Raw genomic sequence first — 22,693 nt, 5'->3', positions numbered from 1 at the left:
TACTTCTTTCAGACATCAAAACATGCAGCTCAGTTATGACATGCATGATTGTATTTTTTTATAGTTTATATCTTTCAAACTTTCCGAAATAATTATCATTTTCTGGGCAATTTTCCCCACTGAAATTTCACAAATTCAAGTTTTTTCATGCATTTTCAAAGCCTATTTATTCATTCATACATTCACATAGAAACTCTGTTCAAACGTTAAAATCTCGCCCAACTTTCATACATTCTGGCTTCAATTAAACTTTAAAATCCCATTCAGACTTTTTGAAATATTCAGACTTGTGTGGAGCATGGTAAAAATGTCCTTGTCAGGTTTTTACATTGGTTTCTATGGGACAGAATGTTCAGAGCTTGAGTGGTGGACTCAGCTGTCAGAGTGCAGAGAGCTTCTTAAACAGCTCTCTTTAACCCACTGTCACAACCACAATATTCACTCTTCATACATCATTTTGGGTCAAAATGGATTAGAAATTGTACTCTTTCAAAAAATGTTGCTGTTGAAGCAAACAGACATACACATTTGGCACAGTCAGCCTGAAAGTGAAAGAACTGCCACATTAAACTCCAGCATTCACACCTGCAACTTCTTCAGAAATTGCATTCTCTGGTGTTATTGTGTCATTAAGTATGACCATATTGCTGTAATATCCCTGTGCATATAAATGCAGGGTAGTGCCATGTGTTGTGTGTTTTGTGCACTTGGTATGAAGATGGGGGCCCATGGCAGAAATGATTATCCCCAGGGGCCACAAGACCAGTTAAACCAGGCATGACTGCACAAAAACATGCAGGACTCAAAGTTAATAGAGAGTAGGGAAGCTTTTCTGACAGCAGGGGGAACCAGAGGATATTAACAGACTGTACAGACTGACTTGAGTTCAGTGATGTGTGTGTCAGTGCATGACTAACACAAGAAAAATGTGCTTCTTTTCCACAGCTTTGTTCTTTTCTGCAAAACAGAATTAAGCCAGTCAACAGCTTAATACCAATGCAGTGATTATTATAGCATAATGACAAGTTATTTAGCATTATGACATGTATTAAAAGAGAGATAGGTGGTGTTTTGGGTGCAGATGTTTAGGCTGAAGATGGAGCCTGTGTTTATGAATCAGAGGAAGGAGGGAGGGAGGAGGTGTAGCGGGTTGGGCCGGCTCTTACCCCGCCATGCTACGGTCTGATTGGTGGCTCCGGTTGGGGGAAGCTCAGCTGTCAAAGTCAGGATCCTGGATCAGCTGTTAGCTGTCTATCCTCAGCACAACATCCTCTGATAACACATCAGTAACGCGAGTACCGGTTGAAGAAGCGCCTCCTATGAGGATTGAAGCCAGAGGCACAGCAGCGTCACACCGTTATCAGGTAAAGCTAAAACAACATGCTAGTTAGCATTAGCATCTGCGCAGAAGGTCCCATTAAGAAAACAGTGATTGTGATAAAAGCAGCGGGAAGCTAACAGTAGCTAGCTGAGCTAATGTACACGCACACATCATGGTTTCAATTTAAATATACTGAACACATCGGCTGAATTATTTATGGACTTTACTTCTGTTTATATTATTTATTAGCTGTTAGATTAATGGCTGCTCTGATAGTTGTTTACGACTGTGACTCAGCTTGTGTGAAGCTAATAGCTCGCACCGGTTGTTCACAGCATGAACTTGTATTATTCGCGGTATGTGTGACGTTTCTAGGTCGTGCGTCCTTTTCTGACCTGGAAGGTGACTTACAGCACCGGCAGGGTTTCACTAACACCCTCTGTGTGTTGTTGTTGCCTGCAGGCAGCATGAACTCGCTCCCAGGAAGAGCCGCTCTTTCCCTGTGCAGGCGCACGGCTGCAGCGGGCGGGATGAGGGTCTTGGCCGGCTCCCCGGGGCACCCAGCCGGGAGCATGCTGGCCTCCCTGCAGGCTGTGCGGGTCTGTCACTCCGGGACGAGCCGCAAGGGCAGCGTCAGCACCAAGAAGAGGGGCTACGACATCACAAGAAACCCCCACCTCAATAAGGTGAGCTCACTGAGGTGTCCAAGACATTTTCTTATCAGTCACATTGTTTTCATGTAACAAATATGTGCAAACAGTTTCCAAATGTACCTTTTATTCTGCATGGACAAAAGGTCTTTGTCAGGTAAAGGCTCAGGTGTGCATCTGCCACCTCGAATAAAAATCAAGACATTTAAACCTAAAATGGATGCAGGAAATGCACAAACTGGTGCATACAAATGTTTGACGCTCAAGATTTTTGGCAGAGCACCTGCAAACCCTGTTCATATCTGCCCCTCCTACTGATAAAACAATACTTACACCCTTGGGCAAAGGTGAGGGTGTGACCTTACCTGTGATGTACAGGGGAGGATATTATTGTCAGCTGTATTCATATGAGCACAGCATAACAGAAGATATCTACATTTCCTTCATGTGTATGCATTTTAGGACTGCAGCTCACAGTTATTTTAATTATTTATTAATGCATTCATTCATTCATTTTCCGTAACTGCTTATCTTTATCCAGAGACACATAGAGACAGACAACCATTCACACTCACATTCACACCTACGGACAATTTTTATTTCAGCAAATAACCTGCATGTCTGTGGGAGGAAGCTGGAGTATCCAGAGAAAACCCACACTGACACAGAGAGAACATGCAAACTCTGAACAGAAGGACTCCCACACCCTGGGTTCGAACCAGGAACCCTGGTCTATAAGTAGCTGATGGACTAGTGTTGTCTGCGTTGTATTGATATGAAGAGGCCCACACTGTGGATATCTTTAGAGGTGATCTCTGTTTATTCCTGACAGCAAGAGGTAAAAACAAAATCCTCCCTCAATTACAACCACATTAACTTGAGCCCCTACACAAAGAGACACAGGAATATGTTATAGCATAAAATAAACTTATAAATATAGCTTAATAGCGCTAAAGCACAGCAATGTCACTTACCTCTCCCATGGAGCACAACATCAAAAGGGAAGAAGTAAGGAGAGAGACACCCCTTTAGAGGTGGGGTACCCCCAAAGGTGAACGTAGAGGTACAGAAACTTAGTATCATACATTCTACATATTGATTATGGAAGCTTAAGTGTGTCAGGTAACAACAACCGAAACAAATTTTGTGTAATTGTAATACTTAATATTACAAATGTACATTTGACTTATAGGGGTACACATAGTACTGTTGTGTAATTGACCCTGTTACATATAAGATGAACATTTTTTCCAACCAACAGACTGATACCCAAAGATATTACCATTATTTTCTTTAAAGACAGAGGAAATAGGAAAATGTTTACATTTGACAGGCTACAACCAGTGACTTGTAGGTATTTTAATCCTAAAAAAGTGCTTTAATCATGATTAATCAGTTAACAAAATTTTGTTAAATGCATTTCCTGTTGTTTAAACCTTTGTAGTAAATAAATGATCTAGATCACATGCATGAAAAACCTATTAATATAATAGCATCTCGGACCTGCTACATTTTTCTTGGCAGTTTTACCAGTGTACAGTACAGGCCAAAAGTTTTGCGTTTTCTTTATTTTCATGACTATTTACATTGTAGATTCTCACTGAAGGCATCAAAACTATGAATGAACACATGTGGAGTTATGTACTTAACAAAAAAAGGTGAAATAACTGAAAACATGTTTTATATTCTAGTTTCTTCAAAATAGCCACCCTTTGCTCTGATTACTGCTTTGCACACTCTTGGCATTCTCTCGATGAGCTTCAAGAGGTAGTCACCTGAAATGGTTTTCAAACAGTCTTGAAGGAGTTCCCAGAGGTGTTTAGCACTTGTTGGCCCCTTTGCCTTCACTCTGCGGTCCAGCTCACCCCAAACCATCTGGATTGGGTTCAGGTCCGGTGACTGTGGAGGCCAGGTCATCTGCCGCAGCACTCCATCACTCTCCTTCTTGGTCAAATAGCCCTTACACAGCCTGGAGGTGTGTTTGGGGTCATTGTCCTGTTGAAAAATAAATGATCGTCCAACTAAACGCAAACCGGATGGGATGGCATGTCGCTGCAGGATGCTGTGGTAGCCATGCTGGTTCAGTGTGCCTTCAATTTTGAATAAATCCCCAACAGTGTCACCAGCAAAACACCCCCACACCATCACACATCCTCCTCCATGCTTCACAGTGGGAACCAGGCATGTGGAATCCATCCGTTCACCTTTTCTGCGTCTCACAAAGACACGGCGGTTGGAACCAAAGATCTCAAATTTGGACTCATCAGACCAAAGCACAGATTTCCACTGGTCTAATGTCCATTCCTTGTGTTTCTTGGCCCAAACAAATCTCTTCTGCTTGTTGCCTCTCCTTAGCAGCGGTTTCCTAGCAGCTATTTGACCATGAAGGCCTGATTGGCGCAGTCTCCTCTTAACAGTTGTTCTAGAGATGGGTCTGCTGCTAGAACTCTGTGTGGCATTCATCTGGTCTCTGATCTGAGCTGCTGTTAACTTGCGATTTCTGAGGCTGGTGACTCGGATGAACTTATCCTCAGAAGCAGAGGTGACTCTTGGTCTTCCTTTCCTGGGTCGGTCCTCATGTGTGCCAGTTTCGTTGTAGCGCTTGATGGTTTTTGCGACTCCACTTGGGGACACATTTAAAGTTTTTGCAATTTTCCGGACTGACTGACCTTCATTTCTTAAAGTAATGATGGCCACTCGTTTTTCTTTAGTTAGCTGATTGGTTCTTGCCATAATATGAATTTTAACAGTTGTCCAATAGGGCTGTCGGCTGTGTATTAACCTGACTTGTGCACAACACAACTGATGGTCCCAACCCCATTGATAAAGCAAAAAATTCCACTAATTAACCCTGATAAGGCACACCTGTGAAGTGGAAACCATTTCAGGTGACTACCTCTTGAAGCTCATGGAGAGAATGCCAAGAGTGTGCAAAGCAGTAATCAGAGCAAAGGGTGGCTATTTTGAAGAAACTAGAATATAAAACATGTTTTCAGTTATTTCACCTTTTTTTGTTAAGTACATAACTCCACATGTGTTCATTCATAGTTTTGATGCCTTCAGTGAGAATCTACAATGTAAATAGTCATGAAAATAAAGAAAACGCATTGAATGAGAAGGTGTGTCCAAACTTTTGGCCTGTACTGTATATGAGAATGTACTGCGGATATGCTGCAACAAAACACATGCATATGGTGTTTTTTTAATGACAAATTATATATAAAAACAATTATTTAAAAACAGATAATGTGCTAGCCACCCCAATATCCTCAGGCAGAGAATTCCAGAGCCTCGGGGCCTCGATGGCAAAAGCCCGGTCACCTCTAGTTACCAGCGTTGATCTAGAGAGGACTAGTGAGGGAAGGCTTCAGGATCTCAGGTCACAACTTGGAGCATAGGTAGTCAGAAGCTCAGCTATATAACTATATAAGTACGCTGACAAACACAACACTCAACATACTTGCTTATCATGAATATAAAATGTGTTTAAAGCAATAGGTGTGAAAATGTACAGCTATATGCAAAATCTAACCTGCCCTTCATTCACTGTGTGTCCCGCATACCATGTTGTATGAAGGTGGAGCATGTATAAACAGACACTACCATGTAAGTGTCACATGGTACAGCAGGTCAGCACCACATGAATACCACAGCTCCTATCTAAGGGAGATAGTTGAGTGGTTAAACACCCACATCTGGAGCTATAAATGGTGTCCTCACGACTCCTCTAATGTTTCTGTCTGACTCTGCCTCTGTATGCGTTCTGTCTGCCTTAGTCATGTTGTTTTTTAAGGTAATCATAATGTGTTTTATATTTTGTTTCCCTCAGAAACATAAGCAGTGCTTTTGCAGTCACAGTGTGGAAGTGCTTGTATTTTTTAGAGCTAGATAGGGCAAAAAAAAAGCTCTTTCCAGCCATAGTTGCAGATCTGCTCTAAAACAAACATCCACCAAATGACTCACCAGCGGTTTCACCGCTTTTTTTCCCCCAAACTCTGTGTAAATGGGGAATACTTTGTTCCTGCCTTGCTCGCTCTGAGGACAACAGGATGAACACAGACACTTCAGCTGAGTTTATTGCTGTGATTTAGGTTGATACGAGGTCAGTCACAGTTCCTGATGCCTAGTCAGCAGTTACACGCTGACTCACAGGTCAAGTCAGCAGAAAAAGTCAGCAAGTTGAGATGAAAAATAAGTCCCTTTTCTATCAACTAAATGCTAGTTCATGTGTTTAAACATTTTATTCAGTCAGATTTTTAGTTATTATGACTCTTTTAGACTTTAAACTGATTTTCAACGACCTTTTCTGCACATTTACACACATTTTGTCACAAGGCCCTGTTCACTGTCCTCTCACTTCTGCAAACCTGCCAAACAGATCACAGTGACCTCTCACATCAAACACATCAGTTTATAACCTTGGATGAAATACGTGTGATCATCTGTGGTGCTATTATATTGTAACTTCATGATAAGGTTTGGATTAGAGCCATTATTAAGGTGATGCAGTTCGTTCCTCTCCCACCCCACGTGCAGTTTCACTCTCTCCTTGTGTGTTGACAGACAGCACGTTGGTTAGCTTTAATAACAGCTACTGGTTAGAGTCACCTTAATGGGTTTACTTTACCTGCTCGCTCTAATGGGTTCAGTTTAACTCTGTTAATCTGTCACGTCGGCCATGTCCACAGTTACATGGACGCATTTATGGTGTTATGTCTTGAGTGTAATTGAACTAGATGGCACTCAGCTTGTGGTGAAAAACTCAACAACAATGTCTCTTTCCAGAAATCATGACCCAGTTACTCGAGAAAAGCATCTCATTAACACTAGGACTGGGAGATAAAATCGAATATAATATTTCTGACCAAAAACCCTCACTATTGTTGTTGTATGGTAAGCTGATGAGTTTACATCACTTCACTGTAATGCAACCTTTAATAGAATTGATTTTGATATTATAAAAATAATATTTTATAAAACTTTAAATGACCTTTTACGTTTGAGCCATATCACTAAGGTCCTCCACTGCTTTACTTTTAAATGTTCCTCATGTGTCCCATAGAAGTTCTGGTGAGAGCGCTTTCTGTTTTAACGCCCCTAAACTGTGGAATCCGTTACCTCTGGATATTAGAATAGTGAACTCTGTATTTTTAAACGTAATTAAAGACCTACCTTTTTAATCTGGCTTTTAATGTGGAGCAACATTACTGTCTTGATTTTTAAGTTTTAACCATTGTCTTTTTTTACCTTCTTTTATCTCTCTTGTTCATTTCTATTATCTATTTTATTTATTTATTTAATTTCTTTTTATTCTATGGAGTTTTAATCTGGGTAGATTAGTCTGTGTCATTCCAATTTTGCCATGTGAAGCACTTTGGGCTGCATGTTTGTATGAAAGGTTGAGTTGAGTTTAAAACAAGGGAAAAAACACCATTTATGCCATATCACGATACAACGATATCCAAAATCTAAGACGATATATAGTCTCATATCTCGTAACGACAGAATATCTCGATATTGCCTAGCCCTACCGTGTATATTTGCTTTTCTACGGTCTTCAAAAAATGAAACTTGATTCTTCTTTTATTTACACAGACTTTCATTAAAAAAGTGGTTTCAAGTTTCACTTAGAGTAAAAAAAAAAAACACACCTGTTTTACTAAAAAAAATACCTTTGTTTTTATTTCTTTAAGGGTCATTGTAACTGTCGTAATAATTCTGTAATACAGTGACACCACAATATTTTCCAAGACGGTTATCGTGCAAAATCTAATAGCGTTGTAACCCTACTAGCGTAGATGCGTAGCTCACCTAGCACCACTGAGCTACCTGACGTTACAGCTCAGCTGAGGAGGACGCCATTACTGTTTACGTGAGCCTCTCATCCATCATTAGATGAACGCTTTCTTCTGCGAGGTGAGATGGTAATTGGGTGTAGGCCAGTGGAAAGAAAATAGTTCCTACATGAAACTGCTCATAACAAGGTCTAGGGATTATTTTAAGTAACCGGGTCATGATTTCTGGAAAGAGACATTGCTGTTGAGTTTTCCAAATGTTCGAGTTCCATTATATTTAAGAGAAAGCATCTCTTTGGCGGATATCTCCAATACTCTAGACTGGTAAATAGCACTACAGGTAAGAGGAAAACTGTATTTTGGATTTTTAGGTGAACTGTCCCTTTAGTCTGGTGTGGCATTTAAAGTATGTCCTTCGAAATGACCTCTGGCAGGCAGACCTGTTATTGTGCAGGCTGTTGCTTGCAGCTATACAGCGACTAGTTGATTAGCTGTTGAGCTTATATCATCTAAATACTCCTCAGTGGACAGTATGCACATATGGTGTAATGATTTAAAGATGAGGGCACTATTAGCAACCAGATATCTAATCAACTATCACATTTCACCCTCGACTCCAGCATGAATAATTTAGCGGGACAAGAGTGTGTTGAGACAAACTCACAGCCCCGCAGCAGACAAACACAAGAACCGAGAAGGCGAGTTTATCCCATGTAGGTCAGTGTTTCCTCTGCCGTGCAAGAATCAAGAGGAAACGGAGAGAGTGACATAACACAGAGGAAGAAAGAGAAGTGGCGCTGACAGGGGAGTGAGTTCAGGCTCCCACACTATTGGACAGAATAAATAGATTAAAGCTCACTCTCCCCTCCAATCACTCTTTGGGAAGCATGCCAGCGCTGAAGCAGAGGAGCAGACGCACTAACCCCAAGGCAGAGGGGTGCAGAGCTGCTGACCAGAATAAAAGCCTCGTGATGTTTAGTGCTCCAAGTGACTGAAACATCTGACTTTTCAAAGTTGCCCTGTTACCAGAGTTACCGTACAAAAGCAGCAGCTAATTCATAATTTAGAGAAAACTTCAAAGACTACTGTATTTGGGCATAGGCATGAGTCATAACCAACCTCAGACTGTGATGACTAACACATGAGTCACTGTGTTTGGTTTGTGGGCCTCACCCTATGCAAACTCTTTTAGGGAGTTGTATAACGGCTCCTCTTCCTCTCTGCAGGGCATGGCTTTCACCCTGGAGGAGCGCCTACAGCTGGGCATCCACGGCCTGCTGCCACCCTGCTTCCTCTCCCAGGATGTGCAGGTGCTGCGTGTCATGAAGAGCTATGAGACGCGCATCAATCCTCTGGACAAGTGAGGGAACAGGCTTTTACAGTGAAGCATGCTGAGGTGCTGTTCAAGAAAACAGATGTTAAAGGAGCTTAGCCAGTCGAGGCTGTCCCGCTTGTTTGGTCAGATTTTCTTTAGTGTGTCACATCTGTCGCTGCTGTATCATCGCCCTCTGTTCTTGTCATTTGTAGTAGGATTAAAAGTTTATCTAGTGTCACATCAAAGACTTGGTTAAGACACATAGTCATATAACTGCAGCAACCCTGATCCCTGAGACCGCAGTCATGCTAGCAGCTCTGTGAGGCTGTACTGAGGCACAGCAGTGCTTTGAGCTAAATGCTAACATCAGCATGCTAACATGCTCACAACGACAATGTTAGCCTACGCACGTCGCTTACGCCGTTCTGAGCATATACTTGTGTGGTGGTGTGTCTGTGTCACTCTGCAGTTACACCTCCAACACACTAGTGCGCGGTAGGGTTTCTGTGAAGTGTTGTTAAGTTTAGTTGAATCAAAACACACATTAAACACACATTAAACATGGCTTAATAGAGACAGTTTCAAACACAAGTGCACAAATCAGCTTCAGTATAACTCGCAGCATTCACAGACAAACACTTGTCTTTTGCTGGACACATTTTCCCCACAAATACAACATGCTAATGTGTTTAGCACAAGCCTATGACATTTTATATTGTATAAATTAGCCTTGCGGCTAGCGTACTTCTCTCTACCCATATAAAGCCAGGGACAACAGCAACATTTAACAAAGGTAACGTTACAAAATTTGGCTCCATTACAGCTCACAAGGTTCACCGACAAAACAGCTGTCTTATACTAAACACGTTTTCCAAACAAATACAACATGCTAACATTATTAGCACAAGCCTATGGCATTTTACATTGTATAAATTAACCTACACAAGACTTAAATGCAATTTTGTGGAGGCTTTATTGTCCTCACAATTTATTGTTTCTATTCTGCGAAACTGAAGTAATAAAAGCTTTGCTCCACTGAGGGAAATGGTTTCAGCTTATAAAAACAGACATGAGGCCTGCGTCGCCGCAACATGAAGTTACATTTCTGGGGAGGTGCACAATAAGCTATGGTGTTTTACGGCATTTATATATGGGACACCCTGCTCTAACCACTGAGCTGCTGGACACCCTCATAAAATTAAATTTTGACCTGATGATGTCACTAGATGAAGGGTCAGGGGATTCAGTTTATACAGTTCATCATCTGGGAACCATGAATGTGAACAGAATTTCATGGCAATCCATCCAGTAGTTGTTGAGATTGTTCAGTCCGGACCAACGTGGTCAACCAACAGCCATCACCATCCCTAAAAATGTTATCATCCATGACATGCACTTTGCATTCATTGTGTTTTGGTATTTGGCCCTTTACATAGACGATAATTACACAGTAATATTTTGGGCGTAGTTACAATTAACTTTGTTTCAACAAAAATGGTGTTGCCAGGTTTTGTAGTGTCTCTCTGTCTCAGGTACATCCTGCTGATGACGCTGCAGGACAGGAACGAGAAGTTGTTCTACCGCTTGCTGACCTCTGACATCGAGGAGTTCATGCCCATTGTGTACACTCCCACTGTCGGCCTGGCCTGCCAACAGTACGGACTCGCCTTCAGGAGACCACGGTGAGATTAATTACCTCTACACTGTAGCAGGGATGCTACAAGGCTAATTTGTTAGTCCCAGTCCCGATACCTGGGCTCTGAGTACTGTTCTGATACCAGTGATTAATTACCAGGCTGTATGCCTCACTGTGTGGAAGTGATGGGGATCATTCTTTAATGTGTAAGGCAACATCAGGCTTGACTTAAACATCACTTTCCCAACTCAATTCTGCTGCCTTTATAACCTGTTACAGAGGACTCTTCATCACCATCCATGACAGAGGCCACATCGCCACCATGCTCAACTCCTGGCCTGAAGAGAACATAAAGGTACAAGAATACACACACACAGCTACTTGTGAAAAAGTAACAGTGTATGATACATATTACTGATACATGTTGTCTTGTAGGCCATCGTAGTGACAGACGGGGAGCGCATCCTCGGCCTGGGTGACCTGGGAAGCTATGGTATGGGTATTCCTGTCGGGAAGCTGGCGCTCTACACAGCCTGCGGCGGTGTTAAGCCACAGCAGTGTCTCCCTGTGCTGCTGGACGTCGGCACTGACAACCAGGTGTGTTTGATCACAGAGCTGCAGATCGGCTGCAGTGAGATTTTACGAGCCAGTCCAGTGCTTCATATCTGCCTCTTATCAGGCGTTGGTAGATAGCGTCCATATCAGATGAGTTTTATGAGTTCTAAAATAGAGACATGACAGCATGTCGTCTCTTACAGGCGCTACTCGATGACCCCCTGTACATTGGACTGAAGCACAAGAGAATCAGAGGAAAGGAATACGATGATCTAGTCGAGGAGTTCATGCAGGCCGTGACAGACAAGTGAGCGGGAACAAAAATGATCAACTATGTGCGAGTGACTCCTGACGTCTGACACTGTCAATCTGTCGTTCTGCAGGTACGGGATGAACTGTCTGATACAGTTTGAGGATTTCGCCAACAGCAACGCCTTTCGCATCCTCCATAAATACAAGAATCAATACTGCACCTTCAACGACGACATCCAGGGTACTTTTACACTCATCAGACAGCCAGTGCCCAAACTGTAGATTTTTACACACAATTCATGCATTTTTTAAAATAAAAATAGACAAAAATAACTCACTTTGTACCACCTAAACATTCCACATGACCTTCACAGGAGAGACACGCAACATTCTCATAAGGAAGAGTAAAAAAACTTATTACACACTATAACTATAAGAAAGAAAAACAAATGACAAAACATGTTAGTCCCCCACTACAAAAATCCTCGAATAAGAATAGTTGGAATATCCAATCCAATATAGGATATAAAAGGCTCCCATGTTCTATGGAACACATCATCCTTCGAGTGTAGGATACATGTTAAATAATCAAGTGCTGCCATTTTAAATTTGTTTATTCCAGTGAGTCATCTGAGGTGTTGTTTTCTGTCTTTCCAGGCACGGCCTCAGTAGCTGTTGCTGGAATCCTAGCTGCTCTGAAGATCACCAAGAACACACTCCTAGACCACACAGTTGTTTTCCAGGGTGCGGGCGAGGTGAGAAGATGCTTGCTCACTGGGATTTTGTACAGTAAATCCCTGGGATGAGACTCAACTGGGTTGACTTATCCTCTTTTTTATTCTTGTTTTTTCTCCCAGGCTGCTCTGGGTATCGCTCACCTGCTCATGATGGCCATGGCCAAAGAGGGAGTAAGTAGAGAGGAAGCTGCAAAGAGGATCTGGATGGTGGACTCAAGAGGCCTCATTGTGAAGGTAGTGTGTGCGTCTATCACTCACTCAGCCTTCCCACATGTCCCCTGTTGCAAATAACCACACAGCACCATCATGTTATATTGATTAGGGACGAGGTCATCTGAACCACGAGAAGGAGGAGTTCGCTCATGAACACCCGCACATAAAGACCCTGGAGGAGGTGGTGCAGACCCTCAAACCCACCGCCATAATCGGTGAGTCTGCCTGGGTGCTCACACTGTGGTTTTTAAAGGTTCAGTGTGTAAGAAAACATGCTTATTATATTACATTTCTGCCAGTATTTCCCCCTGAATCGTACACACTGGACCTTTAATGGTGTCAAAATAAAAACCTCTGTAATAACTCTGATTGTTTGTTTCATCCATTTATGATCATTCCTGATCAGTTGCAGAAAAACAGAGAAACCTATTAAAGGTGAATTTTTTTTCTCTCAGCGCATTAACAACTTGGTAATTTGATCCAAATCAACTAATTCACTCACAGGTTCCCAAAGGTTGTTGACGTGAATCTTACAGGTGTAAATTAAAAGACTGCATGAGTGATGAACCGAGGCATTTTAATCAAAAATATGACAGCATCGTTACTGCGTTACAGGATTAAAGAAGAAATTATCAGACAACAATTCAAAGTAGAAACTGATCCAAAGGTTTATAAACTACAGTTTGGTGGTTTTAATTGGTCTTGCTTGACAATAATTAGCCCACGTTGGTCTTAATCCTACAAATGACACATTTTGTTCACGTTGTCTCGTTGCAGCTTGTTAAATTTAACTCATTTGTGTTGATGGACTGTCCCTCTGTCCTGTTTCCTGCACATGAAGGAGTCGCTGCTATTGCAGGAGCATTTACTGAGAAGATCATCAAAAACATGGCGTCCTTCAACGAGAGGCCGATCATCTTTGCTCTGAGTAATCCCACCAGCAAGGCGGAGTGCACAGCGGAGCAGTGCTACACGCTCACAGAGGTAATAACCAGCCTCACTGTAGATTATAGGTGCTGTAAAGTTTCCAGTCTGTCTGTACTTTGATTTTTTCAACATCTGTTCATCCGATCAACTTCACATTTCTTGGGTGTATTGCTGAGGACCCAAGTGAGTGCAGTGTCAGTTTGAGCTGTAGAGATCGTATGTATCAGCAGTGTGTTATTTACACACTGTGCAGTGTATTTGGAGGGGACAACTATTAACTGTTGAACCTGATTTATGGTTGGGATCTACATTGCTCGATATGCTCCCAGTCTGTGTGTGAGCGGCAGATTCCCCTCACTTGCCACACAAGGCTGGGAAATAAAATCAGTGAATCAATAAATATAAACAATGGTGATTTCCCCCTGTTGAGCTGTCATGAAAGCTATTTTGGTTCAGTAAATATCTGCTGTCAGTCAGGCTGTTTGCTCTCTGTCACTTGCTAGACCAGTGGTTCCCAACTGGTCCAGCCACAGGGTCCAGATTTCTCTTTAGTCATTAGTTCAAGGTCCACAGAGTTTAAAATATTCAACGTCATACCTGCGTTTGGCCATGTCGTGGAGCTAATTTGCTGTCTCTGTCAAGTAGCCTTCTGTTATTTACTCACTCTACAGCAGGAAACGGCACTTCAAAATAAAAGCTCTGTGCTGGATATTCACTGTACTTAAAAATTAAGTGTCATTTTTATAAACTTGACACAATCCTGAGTCACTTGCAGTGCATTCAGAATGGACCCGTGTTGCACTTTTGGACCGCCTATCATCACCTTCTCATTGTGCCCTCCTCAGCAGTGGCACCTGAGTGGAGAATTAGCGCCACCTACTGCTTATCACCATTAACCAATATTCATTTTACAGTAGTGGGTGGAAAAGTGCTCAAATTTGCCAGTTTTCTAAAAATGGGGTTAAAATTTGCACTACATTTTGCTGGAAAATCAACAGTGGCATGGCAGGTGTGTTGCTCAGGACTCAAGGAAGCACAGTGTTGAGAGTCAAGTTGTTTGGATGACAGGTTTTAGAGAAAGCCACAATACCACAGGCTGAGGCACATTTTGAACGGGCACTGCACTAGTTGATTAAAATCATTACATTCAGTGTTTCTCACACAAATATATGCTACATATGTGCTAATGCTTGACGTAAGGATGCTAAATGCATATCATACCTCATGGAAACATTTTAAAATCCAATTTCTTAAATGAAATCTGAGTTGTTTTGTTTGCTGCCCCTCTTTTTTTTCAGATAAATTGGTGCCTCTCATGACACATTACTGCCCCAGCTGTAATTTATATGTGGAACTGATACACAAACAGCTGTTATAGTCTGTTCCATTTGGCAGACAAGGCCTGACTCAGAGGAAGGTTTTATTTGGCAGCACATCAGGAAATCTAAAACCAAGGCCTTGTAAAAAAAAAAAAAAAACTGGTGGAAACAAGACATTTCAAGGTTCAGGAAGAATTTTCCAAAGCTGAACTTGCCTTTTTAGTGCAACATACAAAACAATCACATGTGAAAACTGAACTTACAGACACATGATTAAGTGTTTCATCATCAGCTGGAGCCACTGAATTAATGATACAAGTTTATTGTCAGGATGCAGAGTAAATACAGTGTGAATCTTTTTCTGTTGACATCTACAGTACGTTGCCATACACACAGATGTTTCTCCACAGTACCCCAGTGGATAAAAAACTCAACAGACCAAAAAAACAAACAGAAAAGAAACACATCTTTCTGTTCTTCTTCAGGGTCGGGGCATCTTCGCCAGTGGAAGTCCATTCGACAAGGTGACCCTGGCTGATGGACGCACCTTCTACCCCGGCCAGGGAAACAACGCCTACGTCTTCCCTGGAGTCGCTCTGGGTGTCATTGCCTGTGGAGTGCGCCACATATCTGACGACATCTTCCTCACCACAGCCGAGGTATTCTCCTTACTTATCACATATTACAGACCCCCTCCAGTGAAAATCAACCTCGTCAACATGTCCATATCATGTTATAATTAGTGGAATATTTAAAATATAAAAGTAAGGCACACTAAGGGCTGTAGCAAGGTAGTAGACTTGATATAGAAAACAAGTGTTGTCTGTACAGAAAAAAAATGAATCCCCAACAATAATCATGCAACAGTAAATACCAGTAAGCTTTCATGTAGCGATGTGAAGGTCAAAAGACGTCAGAACTTGGCTAAATTTGGTTGAAAAGTGAGAATCGGTTAGATGAGAGATTAAATATAGCAGATGTTTCCACAGCATTTAAATGAGGATGTGTCATTTTTGAAATATAGTCATTTGCATATTAATAGATCCATGCATACCAAATCAGGCAAAGGTGCAGAGCTACATCCAAGCAGTTTTAAAGGAAGAGGGGATTTTGTTTCATGGAAAAAATTATAAATGTGTTGTTTTGATGAACAGAAATGAGCCTCTAGGGCTTTAATCAAGGAGAGGAACTTTACATTAACATATATTTATGAGGACGTGATTTCTTAAGCAAAACTAGGTGAACTTCAGCCTCCTTCCTTTTGCATCTTTACAGTATTTTATGCCCTCTCTTTCTCAACCTGTACTGCACTGCCTGTTCTTATACTTCATTAGGGTCCAGGCAGGCAGTTTTCCTGCTCGTTCTTTCTTCTTCTTCTTTTGAGGAAATCCTACTTCCCATGCGCGAAAAAGCACCAAACTTTGCACAAAGGTCCAGTCCTATGCCAGATTTGCTCAGCTGCAAACACAAGTCAATAGTCCTGATGGTGGCGCTACAGCAACCGTCTAAATTTCAAAACTTTGAAAATTCACAACAAATCGACCGTATGTGCTACAGCTTCGTAACTTTCACCAAAATGTAGCTCCAATACTGGAGCAACAAGAAACATTTGTACATTTAAACCTATTGCAAATTATGAAGTCCATCAAAAACTGTGAAACTTCTTAAACCTATCTCCTCCAAAAATTTTTGCTCAATTAACACCAAACTTGCTACAGAGCATCTTCAGACTGTCCTCCACAAATTGTCCTCACAGATTTTTGATTTATCAAAAATTGAGCCTACAGTGCATCAAGATGTTTGACTGTAAACAGTACTGTAAACACAAGTTTTCTATTTTCATGAAAAACAATGGTAGATGATGTGTGGCAAATTTCAGAATTTTATATCAAAACTGAATTTTTGACAGCATTTTGAATTTTGTTCTCATGTGAACAACTGGAGTCAATGCAAAAATGGTATTTTAAAACATTAGTTTTTCACTTATGGAGTAAATCAATCATTGTTAAAAACAAATTAACAACATCTCCATGCTGTCTAGATGCAATATGTGTATTTTCAGATTTTTGTCTTGATAACTGAATTTATGACAGCAGTTTGAAATCTGCCTTGACAGCTGCTGTCATCCTGGTGGTTGGCTTAGTCAATTTGTGAAGCCACAGATGAGTTGTCACTTGCTATAATTAGGTCAGTCAGATAGAAGATGCTCCTTTGTGTCAGAGGTTATGAGTTCAAGCCTCAACTGATGCAAAATGTACATTGTAATGGCAACTTACTTGTTTTCCTCCTATTCTGCCTCTTGTTGCTCAGAATTGCCTAAAATTGCCTAAAATTGCCTAAAATTGCGCAGCCCTGACCATTGCTGCGCAGCAGCTATAATCTCAGCTTTGTTGTTTCAGGCGATAGCGGACATGGTGACAGAGGAGCACCTGGCCGAAGGAAGACTCTATCCTCCTCTTAATTCCATAAGAGAGGTGTCCTTCAAGATCGCAGTGAAGGTGGGTCATCTTTCTGTGTGATCGCAAGGGAATATTTAACCTCATTTCATTTTTAGTGTAACAACGTAATTAAATATGTTTCTGGCACCAAAGGTGCCATACCGCAAGTGTTTGGTGGAAACGGGACATAAGAAGCTGATTGAGAACATACGTTTTCAGTATTGTAATTTTGAGTTGATCCAAATGTCTTCACCACTTTTCCTTCTGTTTCTTTCTCTGCCAGATCGTCAACTATGCATACAAACACAACATCGCTTCACTGTACCCGGAGCCTAAAGACAAGGAGGCGTTTGTGCAGTCTCACATCTACAGTCCAGATTACGACGACTTCTCTCTGGACACCTACAGCTGGCCGCAGGAAGCCATGGAAGTCCAGGACGTGTGATCCCAACTCTGTGTCTTTCTTTCAGTATGCTGCCATGGTGTCGCAAACAGTTTCTGCATTGCCTCCATTCAGACATGTTGCCAATGATTTACGCCGTTTAGCTCTTTTGTTTCTTTGTTTCTTTCCTTAAGTCTCCGCCCCCTCTTACAGATGGACAGTGGTCATTAGCGTAGATGTCTCTGTGACATCTTAAGTGTTGAAATGTCGAGCTGTTTCTTCTTTCAGTGCTGTACTTTGTTGTTTTATCTGAAAAATACTTCGCTGCACAAACAAACAGCATATCATATACCTCTGTAACGTCACAACTACACTCCTGTCACTAGAATATCCGCCTAAGATGTCATCGTATTCAGCACTCACAGCAACTCAAAATCTTTTTCGAGATGACTCAGAGCTAATGCATAAAATGAGAGCGCAGTGGCTCACAGTAATGCACAATGCTTCCTCTTGTCTTGACACAAATCAACAGAGGACTTATTCTGAAGCTTGAAAAAAACAAACAAAAAGATTGCGCATAAACTTTCAGTGCCTCTTTCTGTGTGACCTCAGGACATCACTGCTTCATGTTATGAATTAAAACCTTTGTCGAGGCCGCATGTGACTCCTAACTGTAGCTGCTTCTTCGTATTTTACACTCCGATTTATCTGCACACAAGTTTAAAGCTGCACACACACAACAAAAACACTCCACCACACTAACTCTGTCTCTGTCTCCCGTGAGAATCATGCTCTCAGCAGAGGCTCTTCCGTTTTCTTGAATGTGATCAGAGGAGGCATTGTTTGGATTTTGTGTCACCATCAGGATGTTTTTTTTTTTTTTTTGTATACAACGCTGTGTTTTCCCTTAGTTTTGTACTGAGCTCTCTGCCTGTTGTGGTGTTTTTGCCAAAGTTAATGATGAACTGTATCTTATCTTTTACTCCTAGAGAACATGACGCTCTGCAAGCTTTAGTGCGGACAGATACGCCTGAAGTTTTTAAAGGGAACATGAAACTTTTTGAATAAAATTGTCAACAAAAATATAAGTGGTTTATGGTATTTTGTCATCCTTAGGAATTTGTTTGATGTAATTTTGCTTCTTTGTAGCTGCAAAAATATTTAAGCAGTTAGTGTGAGGGTGTAAAATTTAATATGGTCATTTTTTGTTTCTGTTTGGAACTTTTTATTGAATTTTTAATTTTAGCAGAAAAACATTCTCTGACATACCCAGACCTCATAATAATAATAATAATCATGGTAAAATATTTTTTTTTAAAAATATATAAAAATTTGGAAAAAAAAATAGAGAGAAAGTAAGAAAGCAACTATCTTAATTGCTATAAAATAATAATAAAAAATACATTAAAAAAAAAAATAAATAGAGGGAGCGTGCCATTGGCATGCTGACTGCAGGAATCTCCACCAGAGCTGCTGCCCATGAACTGAATGTTTATTTCATGACCATAAACTGTTTCTTGTTATTGTTTTAGTGAATTTGCCAGTACATCCAACCGACCTCACAACTGCAGGCTAAGTGTAACCACACTAGCTCAGGGCCACTACATCCAGCATCTTCACCTGCAGGACATTTTCACAAATTGTCAGAAACTGTCTTTGGGAAGTCCTCCTGCATCGTCATCTTCCTCACCAGGGTCTATTACCTGCCAGCAGTTCATCATCGTAACCAACTTGAGTGGGCAACTGCTCACCTTCAATGTTCTCTTCACAGATGAATCCTGGTTTCCAGTGTACCAGCAGATGGCAGACAGCGTGTATAGTGTCACGTAGGTGAACGGTTTTGTTGACAGAGTAGTTCTACACAACGTTAAACATGGCACATGGCACATAACACACGATCAAGTTGTTCAATGCTGAGCGAATACCCGCACGCACGGGCTCACCTGTTTTATTGATTAGAGACAGCATACCTGTGGGCAGTTCCCTAATCAGGGTCACGTGACATGAAACGCCAAAATGAACAAAAAAAATCACAACATATCTTAAACAAACAAAATGAAATGAGAGCACATCAACACCCCCACTTGCTCACATTTTACAGAAATCATGTCAACACAAACTTCACAGGTTTTTTTTTTTTTTTTTTTTCAATGCTCACACAATAATCATAAGTTCAGAGTTCATTAGTTGTTCATAGTTCATGGTTCATTCACCAAACATAAAGGTCTCAAAGTTCATTAACTTCAGCTTACTAGCTGGTTTCGTTAGGATGTCTGCAACCATTTCATTAGTTGGACAGTACTTCATTGTCACATCATCAGTCTGTAAAGTCGATCTCACAAAGTGGTATTTAATGTCCACATGCTTACATCTTTGCCTATGTACAGGGTTTTTGGCTAGAGCTATAGCGCCCTGGTTGTCCTCGTAGACTAAACACCTGTATACCTGTTCATCAGAATACTTCAGAAGCTGTTTTAAGTACAGGCATTCCTGCATGGTCGCAGCTAAAGCCATGTACTCAGCCTCACAAGTAGAGAGTGCAACTGTAGGTTGTCTTTTAGTTTTCCATGAAACAAATGGCCCATTTTTGTTCAGGCTGATACAGTAACCTGTCGTGCTTTTTCGATCAATATCAGCGGCCCAGTTGGCATCACTATAAGCATGGATTATGTTTTCACCTTTGTGCTTTTTGAAACAAAGTTCTTTGTTTTGAGTACCTTTTAAGTATCTCAACACATGCTTTACCGTTGTCCATTGATCAGTAGTCGGTCTAGTGAAGTACTGAGATAGTTTACTCACTATAAAACTCAGGTCTGGCCTTGTACAGGTTGCTAGGTATATTAAGCTCCCAACTGCCTCTCTGTATTTCTTCACATCATCCATTAATTCAGCATCATCGCTGCAGTCAAGTTTCTGTTCACAAGGGGTAGCTCTGGCCTTACAGTTTGACATGTCAAATCTCTTCAGTAACTTCTGTACATATTTGCATTGTGACATCTTAACACAATCTGCAGACTGTTCAAAGTCAATACCAAGGAAATGTGTTAGTTTAGCTAGGTCTTTCATTCTGAACTTGGATTTCAACATTTCTTTAACACGTTGTAAGACATCGTCATCATTGGCAGCAATAATCAAATCATCTTTTTCTTGTTCAGTAATTTTGCAATAAACACAATGGTCAGCCGGGTTCTGTACGAACTGCATCTCACACAAATAATCATGCAACATCTTATTCCAGTTGCGTCCTGACTGTTTTAGACCGTACAGGGATTTTTCTAGTTTGCACACTAGTTTGTCACCTTCTTTTGATGCAACTTCGTAACCTTCAGGTTGTTCAATGTAGATTTCACACTCGCTTTGGTGCATGAAGATAAGCAGTTTTTACATCCATCTGGTGGACAACTAGATTCTCTTGTGCTGCTTTCTGTGCTAATACCCGGATACTGGTCATATTAGCTGTAGGGGAGAAAGTCTCATCGTAGTTTACACCTTTCTTTTGGCTAAACCCTTTGGCTACGTATCGGGCTTTGTATTTGTCTGATCCATCAGTGTTCTTTTTCATTGCATAAACCCATTTACCCCCCACTACATCTTTGCCCTTGGGAAGAGTGGTCAAGGTAAAAGTTACATTGTCTTGTAGTGACTGCATTTCTTCATCCATAGCATCAACCCATTGTTTCGCATTGACTGAGGTGATTGCTTCTGTGTATGTTTGAGGAACATTACACAGGAGTCTGTAACAGTAGTCAATATTGGTAATATCCTCCTCAAAACCACATGCATGATCACCATAATAGTCAGGCTTTCTTCTCTCCCTGTCATGATAACGTTTCTCAGCAGGTTTGTATTTTTCCTGTCTACCTACTTCATTTTCTGACTTCATTGTTTGAGCATTTTGCTCGTCTTTCACATCTGCCTCATTGTTTGTGAACACTTCCTGGCTCCCTATCACTTGTGGGTTAGCTAGTGGGATTGTCACAGATTTTCTCTCATTTTGAATGTCAAAATCATCTTCTGCATCCAGTACCTCCTCCTTCTTTTTAACTACAAACTCTACAAGTCTGTGCTTTTGTACTTTTCTGGTGCTGGGATAGTACACCATGTAGGCAGGACTATTTTTATCATATCCAATGAAGATGCCCCTTTCGCATTTAGAGTCCAACTTTCCTTTTTGTTGTTTGTAAGCGTAACACACTTGTCCAAATTTCTGCATTCTGGCAATGTTTGGCTGCCTGCCCGTTAACATGTAGTAAGGTGTCTGTTTTGTGCGATTATTAAAGCACCTATTCCTCACCACAGCAGCTGTCTGGACAGCATAGGTCCACAGCATCTTTGGCAGCTCGCTCTCTATTAGCATACATCTGGCCATCTCAAACAGGGTTCTCCAATTGCGTTCTGCTGTACCATTTTGGTGTGGAGAATATGGGGCGGAAGTCTCATGCCTAATACCCATCCTGCACATTAATGCCTGGTACTCTTTGCATGTGTACTCTGTGCCACTGTCAGATCGCATACATTTTATTTTGCCATAGGGCGCCACATCAGCAATGAATTTTTCTGTAGCTTGTACAGTGTCACTTTTGTGTTTCAAAAAGTAAACGAAAACCGCACTAGAGTAATCATCTGTGAAAGAAAGCGCATATTTATGACCATCTTTAGACACCGGATCTATAGGACCAGCTAGGTCAGTGTGTACCATGTCCAGAGGTGCTTTAGCCCTCACATCTGGCCCTCTGTTCCTAGTTTGGACAAACTTCCCCTGAGTGCATACTTCACACTGTGAAACAGGTTTGTTACCTTCATTCTTAATTTCCATTCCATCTACAACATTTTTCAGTTTCATTATATCTGCATAATTGCAATGTCCTAAGATTTCATGCCAGCTCTGCAAATCGAGGCTTTTCTTACACTGGTCATTAGTCTTACACATGTTTTCTGATGTGTGCAGATAATAAAGCTTGTTGTGTACGTGTATGGGAAATTTGGTACCGTCTCTGTGCAGCAGCACATTTTTCTTCTCACTGAAGGTCACAGTGGCTCCGCTGGAAGTGGCAGCTTTCACAGAAAAGATATCCTGTGGGTACGTTGGGATGTACAGGGCACCCCTCAGCGTTGTTCGGAAGCTCCTGCCCCCGCTGTCGATGAGCCACACC

General features: G+C 41.3%; 1 protein-coding gene across 1 annotated transcript; it reads left to right on the top strand.

Annotated features, from left to right (window-relative positions):
• Positions 1 to 1,126: 1,126 nt before the first annotated feature.
• Positions 1,127 to 18,623, top strand: me3 (malic enzyme 3, NADP(+)-dependent, mitochondrial). The gene is made up of 15 exons (XM_033617732.2): positions 1,127 to 1,364; positions 1,784 to 2,007; positions 8,993 to 9,126; positions 10,614 to 10,763; positions 10,997 to 11,072; positions 11,153 to 11,314; positions 11,476 to 11,579; positions 11,656 to 11,765; positions 12,182 to 12,279; positions 12,382 to 12,495; positions 12,584 to 12,689; positions 13,316 to 13,458; positions 15,206 to 15,379; positions 17,120 to 17,218; positions 17,442 to 18,623. The coding sequence occupies exons 2-15, from the start codon at positions 1,789 to 1,791 to the stop codon at positions 17,601 to 17,603; spliced, it is 1,851 nt and encodes a 616-aa protein (XP_033473623.1). The 5' UTR covers positions 1,127 to 1,364; positions 1,784 to 1,788; the 3' UTR covers positions 17,604 to 18,623.
• Positions 18,624 to 22,693: the final 4,070 nt, after the last annotated feature.

Source organism: Epinephelus lanceolatus, chromosome 14, assembly GCF_041903045.1.
Source record: "Epinephelus lanceolatus isolate andai-2023 chromosome 14, ASM4190304v1, whole genome shotgun sequence".
Lineage (NCBI taxonomy): Eukaryota > Metazoa > Chordata > Actinopteri > Perciformes > Serranidae > Epinephelus > Epinephelus lanceolatus.
This window is presented reverse-complemented; position numbering and strand designations above follow the sequence as displayed.

Bases quoted from the DNA above. Each gene is read 5' to 3' on its own strand.
- me3 (XM_033617732.2), top strand. From the start codon at position 1,789: ATGAACTCGCTCCCAGGAAGAGCCGCTCTTTCCCTGTGCAGGCGCACG. The intron at 2,008-8,992 runs GTGAGCTCACTG...TCCTCTCTGCAG, and splicing joins GAAACCCCCACCTCAATAAG to GGCATGGCTTTCACCCTGGA. The intron at 15,380-17,119 runs GTATTCTCCTTA...TTGTTGTTTCAG, and splicing joins TCTTCCTCACCACAGCCGAG to GCGATAGCGGACATGGTGAC.